This window comes from Macrobrachium nipponense, chromosome 1, assembly GCF_015104395.2.
Source record: "Macrobrachium nipponense isolate FS-2020 chromosome 1, ASM1510439v2, whole genome shotgun sequence".
Taxonomy (NCBI): Eukaryota; Metazoa; Arthropoda; class Malacostraca; order Decapoda; family Palaemonidae; genus Macrobrachium; species Macrobrachium nipponense.
The window spans coordinates 155,863,463-155,875,945 of NC_087200.1; the positions used below are offsets into that span (position 1 = coordinate 155,863,463).

At 32.6% G+C, this 12,483-nt stretch overlaps 1 protein-coding gene across 1 annotated transcript in view; it reads left to right on the forward strand.

Moving 5' to 3' along the window:
* LOC135219776 (basement membrane-specific heparan sulfate proteoglycan core protein-like) overlaps positions 1–12,483 on the forward strand; it is a gene marked incomplete in the record, with an annotated part of 1,285,796 nt that overhangs the window by 432,095 nt on the left and 841,218 nt on the right. The window contains 4 exon segments of the mRNA XM_064256828.1: positions 352–450; positions 973–1,086; positions 10,228–10,344; positions 11,903–12,016. Of these exon segments, the coding sequence (XP_064112898.1) occupies positions 352–450; positions 973–1,086; positions 10,228–10,344; positions 11,903–12,016 (444 nt within the window).

Below are 12,483 nucleotides of genomic sequence, written 5' to 3' on the forward strand. Positions count from 1 at the left end.
AAATTTGCAATAGGTATGCTGTAGAAACTATGCATATACACACACACATGTATATATATATATAATTTATATTATATATATATATATATCTATATATATAATATATTATATATAATATATATATATAATATATATACTATATAGGGTTTGATCATTTCATATATATATATATATATAATATATATATATATATTATATTTTATATATATATATATAATATATAAGGTTTGAATCACATCCAGTACATATGACTATGCAATTTTTATTGGATGTTATATACACTTATCATAACAAGTCTTTGAAGATGTTTGGTAATAGACTGCTGTATAATCATTAAAAAATCTCAATCAGCTTGTTCCAGTGAGGCATTCCTTTGTGGAAATAATCAGTGCATTCCAGAAGAAAACGTTTGTGATGGCAATGAGGATTGTGACACAGATGAGTTAAACTGTGAGTGAGATGGTGAATTTGTTCCATTGCAACATTCTTGATAAAGTATAGAGTAATATTTGGAGGAGATTTTACATAGTTACATGTTGAACATATGTGTTCGGGGCTTCAGCATTAATCTCAGCAATTAAATCAATTATATTTAGTGATTTGGTAAATAGTGGAATATTTAAATATGCTTTGCTGTTCTTTATCTTTTGGTTGGTTGTATGACTTTAAAATTAAGAACTTGGAGAAAGAATATCTCATGACAAAATTCGACCATTGGAGTTGGTGTTTTGACAGAAAATATGTACTTATGAGTATTTCTTTACAATTACTGTATAGTACATATTTTTGAGAATTCATCTCATAACTGATTTTAAACAGATAAAATTCAGTTGTTCAGTCTTATGAATATTACATATTTGATACAATAAACAACTCAGGTTTTCATTCTTTTGAAGAATTATATAGAAAACATAAAGATCTTATGTTTTGTCTTACTAATGTTCCCCCCCTCATAAAAATTCATACTAACAGGCTGTGAAGGGTCAGGAATGTTCGAGTGTGACAGTGGTGACACTTGTCTTTCTGAAGACAGAATTTGTGATGGGGTTAATGACTGTAGTGATGGCTTTGACGAGAGCCAGTGTTGTAAGTAAAATTTGAATATTGTCCTCCAGAGGTTTTGTTTTGTGATCTGTCTCTGTTGGTTAGTTTTGAAGTGTTGAGGTTGGAAATTTAGGCACCCATCTTGTATGGTTGTGTAGAGTTTACCAGTTGTTTGCTTTGATAGGTCTAAAGTAGATTTTGTAATATATATGGATATTTTTTGTATTTTACAGTTTGATATTTAATTCAACTTGATACTAAATGTTGCTGTAGCTGATACTCAAATGCTATTATAAGCACAAAATTATTTTAGGTTGCATACTGTTCCGACTTTGTAATTTAGCCCAGATAATCTGTGCTCGTCCCTTTCTTTTAGTATAGGAAATTGTTCAGTGTTTATGCCTTAAGAAATTTGTTTTTGCCTTAGGTTTTGTGTGATTCATTGTGATTGATATTCATCATGTTTGTGGGTCTTTAATTCCTTTATCATTATCTTAGTTGCTTGAGGTTTCTTTATGTATAGTCTTTTTCTTAATTATAATGAGCTTATGATCCATTTCTTTTCACATTAATTTTGATAATTTTGCCAAGATATTTTGGCAACCCACTTGATAAGTTGCCATGAAATCTTTTTGTTTCTCTTTTATCGGTAGTATGAAGTCTTTTATTGGTAGTATGAAAAATATTTTAGAAATATTTTGCTTGGGATTCCTTGGAAAGTGTGAGAGAGAATTAAGACTGAGAAAAGTTCAGATAATATAATGTTTGGTGGAAGAAAACATTTCCGTATGCATTTAAAAATGAAAGAGGGTCTGGTTATTAGGTCTATACAGTACTATTATGAATTAATTGTGTGAAAGGCCTAACATTAAGAGGGGAAAGCTTAATGTGGTATTCATGAATCTAAAGAAGCTTCATATAGAGCTGATGTAGATTTGTTTTGTGTTGGACATGTATCATGTAGGCAGCTCTATTTAGCCTGCAAAAGTTTTTGGATGAAATTTTAAGTTACGTATATAAATATATGTAAATAGATAAGTACTAATTGGTTTGCTGTAAAACTGTTTCAGGGTAGTTCCTTTAAAAAGTATATAATATTTGTAAGGAAGTACCCTAATAAAAGCTCTGTAAATGTAGTTTGCAGGTTGTATGTGAAGTAGTACATGATATTAGTGGTTTCTAGTGATTGACGTAACAGGAAGTAGTTGTAGAGACTGGCAGGAGAATCTAATTGTGTTTATAAGAGAAATTGAGATTTAATGTAAGAGTAAGTGCAGGCTAGAATACGGAATGATGGTTTTTGTTTAAAAATTAGGCCTTAATATCTTGGAATGGCAGATGTTTGTCTATGTTACTTAGTGGATTACAGTATATGCAAAGAAAGTGTATTTGCTATTGAGGAGACCTGGGCTGTCAGTTTGTAATGGTATCAAAGGTAGCTCCTCTTTGGTGTAGCAGTAATAGGATAGGTATGTGAGTGACTGCTGTATTGTTTTTCTCTGAAGTTGCCCTTAGTAAAAGAAATACATTATTTAAAAACTGGTAAGAATATGGAAGAGTCTTCCTTCATTATGGTAAGTAACTTTTTATTTTCTTGTAGCTGTAAATATGTGCATGTGTAACAAATGTAATAAAATCTTTGTATGTGATTTGCAAAGCATGATTTTACTGTACATATGATGCATAAATGTACACAGTAGTATAGTACAATATTTAGGATGACATGTAGTATATACAGTAATATATATATCTTAACATTTTTGGTCATTCATGTGTTTAATTACTTTACTATTAACAGTTTTTGTCTAATCTTATTCAATGATTTCATAAATTTTTCTCTTATGCCTTTGTATTCCATGGCATTCAATCATTTAAGGAGAATAGAGTATAGTCACCTTTATCCATACATTTGCTGTGCTAGTATTTAGTTAGCATGCCATATTGTAACATGCAGTTGGGTTAACATCATTGCAGTGAGTTTAATTAGTTGTTTTATAAGGGGTTTATTTGTTAGAATAGATTACATTTGTTTTAGGCCATGTTCCAAGAATGCGTATTTGTTTATGTATTAATGATATTTTTTATTAGAATGATCTTACCTCTAATATTGGCATTTTTAGGAAACTATTGATATTTTGAGAATTGAAAAATTCCATTTTTACACATCTTTGTAGATAAAGTTATATTTATGCAGTGTGTATGTTGACTGGAAATGGATTGTTCATATTTTTGGCCAGGATGAGTAACATTACTGAAAGTGGAGTATATTTGTTAACACCATTCCATCCTCCTGTTTTGTATCATGGCTAGTTACTTTAAGTTAAATATTTTCTTTGAAAGAAGTATTTTGGGACATTTGTTTTTTAACACTGGACTGGTTAGCACCCTAAAATATTATTCTTTCAATCTTTATGGACTTGTTAATGAGAAAAGAAGTTGTCTAGCTAAATTTCCATGACAAAGATGCCTTTTTTTTTTTAAATCCTATCTATTTCTCTTCCCTCCCCCTGGAAACTGTGTATGTACAGTACTTCAGAAAACAATCTGGTATTGAAATACTGTAATCTAATATTGCATATTTGCAATAAAGATTATTTCCATATTTCCAGCAGTACATTCGTTGAAAATTTGTTAGAAATCAATTAAGTCACCTTTTTTTTGTATTCAAGAATGTATTTTGTAGGAATGTTCATATTTTTTCATAGTACATTATATAGTAGTAGATGTTGAAATGCAGTAGTAGGCCAAACCTCTGAAGAGAGTGTCAGAAAATAGAATTAATAGCTTAGATGAAGACATTGACCAGCATGAAATTGAGACAGGAACTTTACATAGAATTCATATTTCCATTTAACTGCTTAATTGGAAATTCTGTCCAAATAATTTATAGTCATGGTTATTAAAAATATGGAATCATTCCCCTGGGCAGTCCCAAAAGAGCTTGGACGTTCCAGTGTAAGCTCCCATAATATAGTAGAATACCTAACAATATGTATGTGAAAAAAAGTAACACACTGAGGGATAAATATGTAGATTATTCACCAAGAAAAATGCAGTATGTACATTTATTCAAATATAAAGAACAGTGTTAGGGAAAAAAAACTAAGTTAACTGTTCATAGTAATTTTAATTAGCATCTCAGTCTCTCATAAGGTCCAAAGTGTTTGTATCAGTAATGTTGCTGTTAAGTCCGTTGCACAGTTTTACAGTAAAGGAAATGAGAGACTTTAGTAAGTGGCATTGTTACAGTAATAACTGAATGGAAAATGAATGCTTATGTTCTACAAGTAACAGGTACTGTACTAATTACAGAGGCACAGGTGCTTAACCCTCTTACGCTGAAGCGGTAAAAAAAAAAATTGTCTCCCGTGTGCCGGAGGTGTTTCAGAGTGAGCGCGGAAGCGGAAAAAATATTTTTTTCAAAAAATCACAGCGCGCTTAGTTTTCAAGATTAAGAGTTCATTTTTGGCTCCTTTTTTTTCATTGGCTGAAGTTTAGTATGCAACCATCAGAAATGATTATATTATCATATATAAATAATGCAATATATGATAGCGCAAAAACGAAATTTCATATATAATTGTATTCAAATCGCGCTGTGCGCAAAACGGTTAAAGGTAACAAGTTATGTTTTTTTTCGTTGTAATGTACACTAAATTGCGATCATTTTGGTATATAACACATTGTAAAATGATAAAAGCAACACAGAGAAAATATGATAACAAAATAATGCATGAATTCGTAACGCGCGGACGTAAACAAATATTTTTTTCAAAAATTCACCATAAATCTAAATATTGTCCTAGAGACTTCCAATTTCTTTCAAAATGAAGACAAATGATTGAATATTACTATACTGTAAGAGTATTAGCTTACAATTGCAGTTTTCGACCATATCTGACGAGTTAGAGTTGACCGAATGTCGATTTTTTTGTATGTATATTTTTTATATGCAATTATTTCGGAAATAAGAAAAGCTACAACCTTCAAATATTTTTTTTTTCGCTTTATTCTACATGAAATTGCGCACATTTTCATATATAAAACTCTATGAAATGCCTAATATGAAATGGAGCAAATATTCCGAGAATGGTACGTACGCATTTCGGAGATTTGTGTCGGAGAATCCGCGCGCGGAGGGAAGGAAAGATTTTTTTTTAAATTCACCATAAATCTAAATATTTTGCTAGAGACTTCGAATTTGTTTCAAGATAAAGATAAATGACTGAATATTACTAGACTGTAAGAGTTTTAGCTTACAATTGCGTTTTTCGAAAATTTCGGTAGAGTCAAAGTCGACCGAACGTGGTTTTTTTTCTATTTATCGTGATTTATAGAAAAGGTACAACCTTCAATTATTTTTTGTTGTATTCTACATGAAATTGCGCACATTTCCATATATAAAACTTTATATAACGGCTAATTTTAAAATGGTGCAAACATTACCACAATTGCATGTATGATTTTTTTCGGAAGAGTTACCGCGCGGACGTAAGGAAAAAGTTTTTTCATAAATTCACCATAAATCGAAATATTGTGCTAGAGACTTCCAATTAGTAGCAAAATTAAGGTAAATGATTGAATATTACTAAAATATAAGAGTTTTAGCTTACAATTGCGTTTTTCGACCATTTCGGTTGAGTCTAAGTTGACTGAAGGTTGAAATTTTGGCAATTATCGTTATTTATATGAAAATATCTCAAAACTGATAAAAGCTACAATCATGAATATTTTATTGTTGTATTCTACATAAAAATGCGCACATTTTCAGATATAATACTTCATGTAACGGCTAATTTACAATGGTACAAAAATTATGTCAAAGTGACAAAATAATTTCCGAGATGTGTCACAGATACTTTTTAGTCCGGCAAGAAAGAAATTCCCGCTTGCGCGCCTGCGTAACGATTGTAAACAAAACAACACCTTGATCCGTGAACTCCCAGCATCCCCCAAGGCGCGTGATTCAAAAGTTTTAGGCTGGTAGGCCTATAAGTATTTTTCCGCGAATTTTAAAAAAAGCTTTTGTAAGTCAACGTAAAATACGTCCAGTCGGCACACAGGAGACAAAAAATGCAGACGTAAAATACGTCTAGTCGGCGTAAGAGGGTTAAAGGCAATAGCAGATGCTCTATGGAAATATAATTTTTGAAAATGGTCAGGTAGAATATTTTCCAGCTGTGATCTGAATTTATGGTTTCCTAATGCTAGGTCCACGTTTTTTTCTTTTTTGTGACATGTTGAATTACTTAACTTTATGCAGGTGGTCCAATGCTTTCTGTGGTTATTAAATATGCTTCATCTATTTACAAAATGAAGTTGCAGATAAACATTACCAAAGATCTGGAATGGACCAGTAATTGGTGTAATCAGTAGTTTGAAGAGGAATTCAGCCCAACTACGAATATTAGCTGGATGAACCTGCACATTGTACCCACTCCATGATTCAACAATGCAAAAATACAGTAAAAATTCATAAGTCTTAGGTAACGGTATTCAATCATTCTGAGTAATATGACCAAGCCATTTTTCAGTGCTTTCAGTTGTATCATCTGATAGTGCCAAAAAGCTGTGTAATGCCCATGAAGTCTTTTCAAGTGTAAGATGTCAAATCATATAGTTCAGATATTTTATTCTAACACTGTTGAAATTTCCTTTTTGAATGGCTATCAGCACATCTTTAGAATAATAATATTTCAGAAAAAAATTAATTTTAAGTAATGAATTACTTTTTCCATCAATGACAATTATTTAGCCAATAGTTTCCAATTGTGTTACCATTTCTTAGCACACTAGATTGCAAAGACCATTTATTGAATCATCAGGCAGCTTTAAAAAAGGGATTTTGACATAGGAAAAATCTATTTCTAGGCAAGGAAGCCGTGTCGCCCAGTGAAATGTGTCTTCTTTAGCACTATTTCTAGTAAAATATTGCTATAATACCAGAGAACTTCTGAATTGGACATGTCAGAATCCTCTGACTCGCTCACCTATATAAAAGGTGTCAGTATAAAACTGGGGCGAGTGTTAAACGCTACCACAGCAACCCCTTCAATTAGCCTTTTCCTCATCAAAAGACCCTAAATACGGGGAGCCGACCCATAGGTCACACCTAGCTACCCCGTTGAAGGCCTCCGTGACGTCATACTTATCGATAGCATTGAAGCTTGGTGCACAGCAAGGGGGGGGGGAAACCAGGGGGGGATTTCTCGCCCAGAAATAGATTTTTCCTACGTCAAAATCCCTTTTCTGGGCTCAGCCGTGTCGCTCCGTGAAATTGTACCAGAGAAACACCAAGCTACATCCCTCTGAAATGAAATACAATATTAATTTGAACTCAGAAGGGTTAAAGAAATAAAAAAATAGTCTAGAATTGGAAAAATACAATTTATTATTTAAAAAAAAACACCATATAGCAATAACATGTGTCAACAAAACACACACATAATAAAATAATTACCAATAATTTGTATAAACGTAACACTATACACCAATTCTAATAACAAAGACATTTGCTGAGGTAGGTAGAATGTTAATGAGGCTGGCATAATGGAAAAGATTCATATGACACAAGGACAGTACTATATTGATGATGTAGCAGGAGACACTGGTCTCCCTACAGCTATTGCATGATATTTAAGATCCTCCAAAGACTTAAGGTAATGCTTTTTGAAAACCGAGGGCGACTTCCAACCAGTATACTTCTTCAGATCATCAAAGTTCATATATTTGAAGAAATTTACAGAAGTTGCTATAGCCCGAATGTCATGCACCTTGGGAAATGACCCTGGGCTGGCTTTCTTGATAAAATACAAAATCTGCTGCCTAATGCCCTTTAGAGATATGGAACCACCACCGTTTCTAATGAAAAGGGGGCCTTCAGAATAGGTAGATGTTCTAGATAAATAGTCCTTAAGAGTCTTAACAGGACATAAAGATGGATCCTGCGGAAGCGGAACAATCTTCCATGGGGACCACCTTACCAAAGGGTCTTCATTCTTAGCCAGAAATTCTTTATTTGGCGAAAACAACACGTCACCCGAGGAAAGGAACTCTATATGCCCTTGGTCTCTAGATAAAGATGACAGCTCTGATATCCTGGCACCTGAAGCCAGACTCAATAAAAACAGTGTCTTACGCAATAGGGTTTGGTAATCACATTTGAAGTTGTCTGTTTCCAAGGCTAACCAGAGAACATCATTAAGAAACCATGACACTGACGACGGCCTGTGAATGGGCTGCAGGCGTGCACAAGCCCTTGGGATTGAGGTGAAATAAGACTCGGTTAGATTTATACCAAACCCGAGAAGAAAAATCTTTTTCAGAGCTGACTTAGTGGTTGTTATTGTGGCAGCTGCCAAGCCTTGTTCGAACAAAGTCCTGAAGAAGGTTATAGCCACGTTCATTGTCATTACCTTGATATTTGATTCCCTGAGAAATGTAGACAATTTCTTTACTGCTGAATCATACTGGCGAAGTGTAGATTCTCTGCAGTTCTCTGGTATTATAGCAATATTTTACTAGAAATAGTGCTAAAGGAGACACATTTCACGGAGTGAAACGGCTGAGCCCAGAAAAGTCCTACCAGTTGCAAAAGTAGGAAACAAATACATGAAAAAGAGAGTCAAAAATGAAATATTTTTGAACATTTTATTTGCCCACTTGCAAGTCCATACGTACTATGCTTTGTAGTACAATTTTCTAACACAGTAATAGGTGTTATTAGCTCATTATAGAGATTTAGCCTATGCATATTTTTTTAATATAATAAAAGAAAATTAAATTAACATGTAAATATAGATGTCCAGGGGTTAAAAAGATTTCATGCTTCTGTGCATACATCAATTATCGCCATTGAGAGAATAGCAGATACAGAAGCAGTAAAGATTTAGCACAACAATAATTTCTACAGACTTCTTACAGGGCATACTTTGTGGAACAGGAAACAGACACAATTCTACTCACTGCTATTTGGCTTACAACACTTCAGTTATGATGTGTAATAGCTTACTGGTTGTCAGGAAATTTTTTGAATTGAAGTATGTAACCTTTACCAGCATTTCAAGATAGATTTTTCATGAGCCATTAACAGTACCAGAAGGATAGAAACAGGAGTGAAATTGTGACAGTCAAAGTGTAAGGCACAACCATTTTGAATGGACATCATATTGCAGAATTTTAGCTCTGTATAGGAAAGGCTACTTGGAAAACAAAATAGCATAAACAATTAACTATGTTGGGACAAAATACTTGTAAAATCTTTTTTTTATAAACTATCATGTCCTCCATTTAAGATATCAAGATTGGTCTTGGATTTTTTCCAAGTCCCTTATTGATAAGTGGCTTAAAACAACTGGTATCAGTCAAAAAAAGTTTTAGCTTAAAAAGATCCTATGAAGTAATCATGCTTTGTTATTATGGTTAAATAACAGTTCTTCATCATTAGTACTAGTTTGAAAGGAGTAGTAAATGCACTGGGAGATGCCTAGTTTTTTCTTATTTGGTTGTAGATTATTAGAATTTCTCTCGGCAGATCTGTAAACTTTGCTTCCTTGCACCTTTCTGCAAAGTTCTGTGGGTCAACTGAGATCAGTTCCATCTTAGTATGTTGACTTTGTTCTGGGTTGGGCGCTGATTCCATTTTCTTAATGGGATGAGAATTGCCAAATATTTGTGGCTTAACAATCCCATTACGTACCAATTCTTTCTTCAAGTATTATTATGCAATCTGTTCTTCAGTTGTGGTTCAGGAAATACAGTATATTGTACTGATACATTGAGGCATTCATCATTAGGGTATAGTGGTGCCAAAAAACTCATAGACATTGAATTCAGCTATGGTAGAAACATCTGTTAGAACTATAAGTGGTCTCCGTTACTAGTTCTGAGCATGATCAGTGTTAGGTTGTTGGGAGACTAAGTCGTTTTTTGTTGATAGGCAGATTTGTAAAGAAGAAAACTCTCCAGTACCATCTAAATGTTGATGGTATATTAAACTTTTCAACAACTCTTTCCAATAAACATGTTAATGAAATGAATTTGCATCTTCTAGTAATGTCAATTGCTGTTTTAAAGCTTCTCTGTGGTGTAATTATGTTAAAATGCTTATTAATTCTCAATATTTGTCCATTGTAGTTGTGTAAAGTAATTAGTGTAGAAAATAAACTCTTAATTGTTTGGCAGCAGGTGAGTGGTGCCCAGAAGGAAAATTCCTATGCAAGAACGGAGATTGTATTGACATTGCTTACGTCTGTGATGGGCTCACCCAGTGTCGAGACCAGTCGGATGAAAAAGATTGCCGTAAGTATGATCTTACTAAAGTGGAAAATTTACTGATTTCCTTTTTAGCTTACAAAGTATTCTGACAGTGCCCACCAATTCAGGTATTGTATGTTTGGAGTGGTTTGCTACTTATAGAAATTACATAAGTAGTTTCTTAAGTTGTTTTGAATAATGAGGTACAGTATACAGGTTGTGACAGAATAATGGAACATAAGGCTTTATTTAGTCACCTTTTATTGCTATTTTTGCTCTGCAGGAACCCATATAGCAAGAATTACAAGAATTATTACAAATATGTTCTTATCTTAAGAATATTTTAAGTGGTTTAGATTATTTGGATTTTATGAGTGTGGACACATTACATAATTAACATTTTACTGCCTTGGCTCTTTTTATGCTGCAATGGAAATTATTTAGAAATTAGATTTTTCCGTATACATACATGTGAGCTATGAAGTTTTGTGTGTATAGAACAATGGCTCTCTTATCTTTCTGATATATGTAATTGTACATTTAGCTAAAATATTTTTCTTGACAAACATTTTGCCCTGTATTTTCCATATGAACTAATTTTTTCCATACCAGACACCAAGAGGGAAAATAATATTAATTATTTGACTTTTGAAAGAATGTCTTGGAATTTTCATCCAGGTGGTAACTTGGGATCCTAATCATTTTTATGTTGAATTAAAAAGTTTTTCTTCCGAACTCTTGTTTTCACCTCACTAGAGGAAATAGAGGTAAGTTTAATTTGTATATATAAATAAATTGTTTTGTTTGAGTACTGTTAATATTTTGTGATGAAAGATTCTGTGTAATTGCAAAATATATTGCATTTTAGCCTCATTTTTCATCATAAGGAAAGCAAGGTATTGTATGACGAATTTGAAATTTTTTCAATGTTTTGTAAACCCAAAATTTTAGCCTCCATCTTACAAGGTTTGTTACTTTTTTTTATTTTTGTCTGTCTTGATGGTTGGCATGAACAATAATGTAACTCTGGGTTTAGGTATTTTATAATGATGTTCTTCATATTATTTGTACTGTAAATGATATTTAGAAGTGATAATGGTTTATCCAGTCATATTCCATAGCTATTTTGAAAGGGTAATTGTTATACAAATATTTTTGGCATGGGAGAACATGTGTTAATAGCTTCTCTGCATGGGAAACTTGAGTTGTGTGATTTATCAATATGGTGTAATGTATTTAGGCATGTAATTAATGACTTCTGTGGCACTGTATGAGTTTTTGTGTTCAAAATAGAACTAAGAAATTGGAATAGTATGTTGAATTTAACACTTAAGATTTATTAGGTTAATGATTTAAGGTTTGGTTTCAAGTTTGTTTCTTTTTCTGCACCTTAATACAATATATTTAACTTTGCATTGTTGAGAACTTTGTTAATGTATAGACCTACTAGACAGTTTAACATTACATTGTGCATCATTGCATGTGGTTGGATATTTTCTTTTTTGCTTGAAGTTAGAACCAGTTTAATATACATATAATAGAGGTAACTGTTAGTATAATGAAATATTCACTGCATGACAAAAAATATTGTTCTTTTATGTAGCATGCGGACCTGATCAGTGGCGGTGTAGAGATGGGCTGTGTATTCCAAAACACAATCGATGCAATAGATACTTTGAATGCGCAGACTACTCTGATGAAGAGAATTGCCAACCAGGTGAGCTAAAGCAGACTGATGTCTGAATTTGTTAAGGTAATCTTCAATTGCATCATAAAGGAATATTTAGTCATTGAGAAAATAAAAATGTTTCTATATACAAGACAGGAAATTAATTCTAGCATTTTGTTAATTGATCTGCATTGTCTGGATTTATAGTACATAATTGGATAGGCTTGTACAGATAGTATGCCTCATATATGTGTCGATTTAGTTTTGTACTAAGGACAAATACTGTGTTTTTACAGAAAAACAAGTTTGTACACAAACCCATAAATCATAAATAGTCTGAAAATGCACAGAGCACCCAGTAGATGAAGCAAAGTTATGCAAAGAAAATGTAATGCAGATTTAAAATGTTGGTCAATATAAAGTTGTGAAATGTGGTCAGAATCTTCAACATTTTTTGTTTTACCTCATTGAATGTTTCAAGTTTACAACTAATTGATAAGATATAATAAATTTTT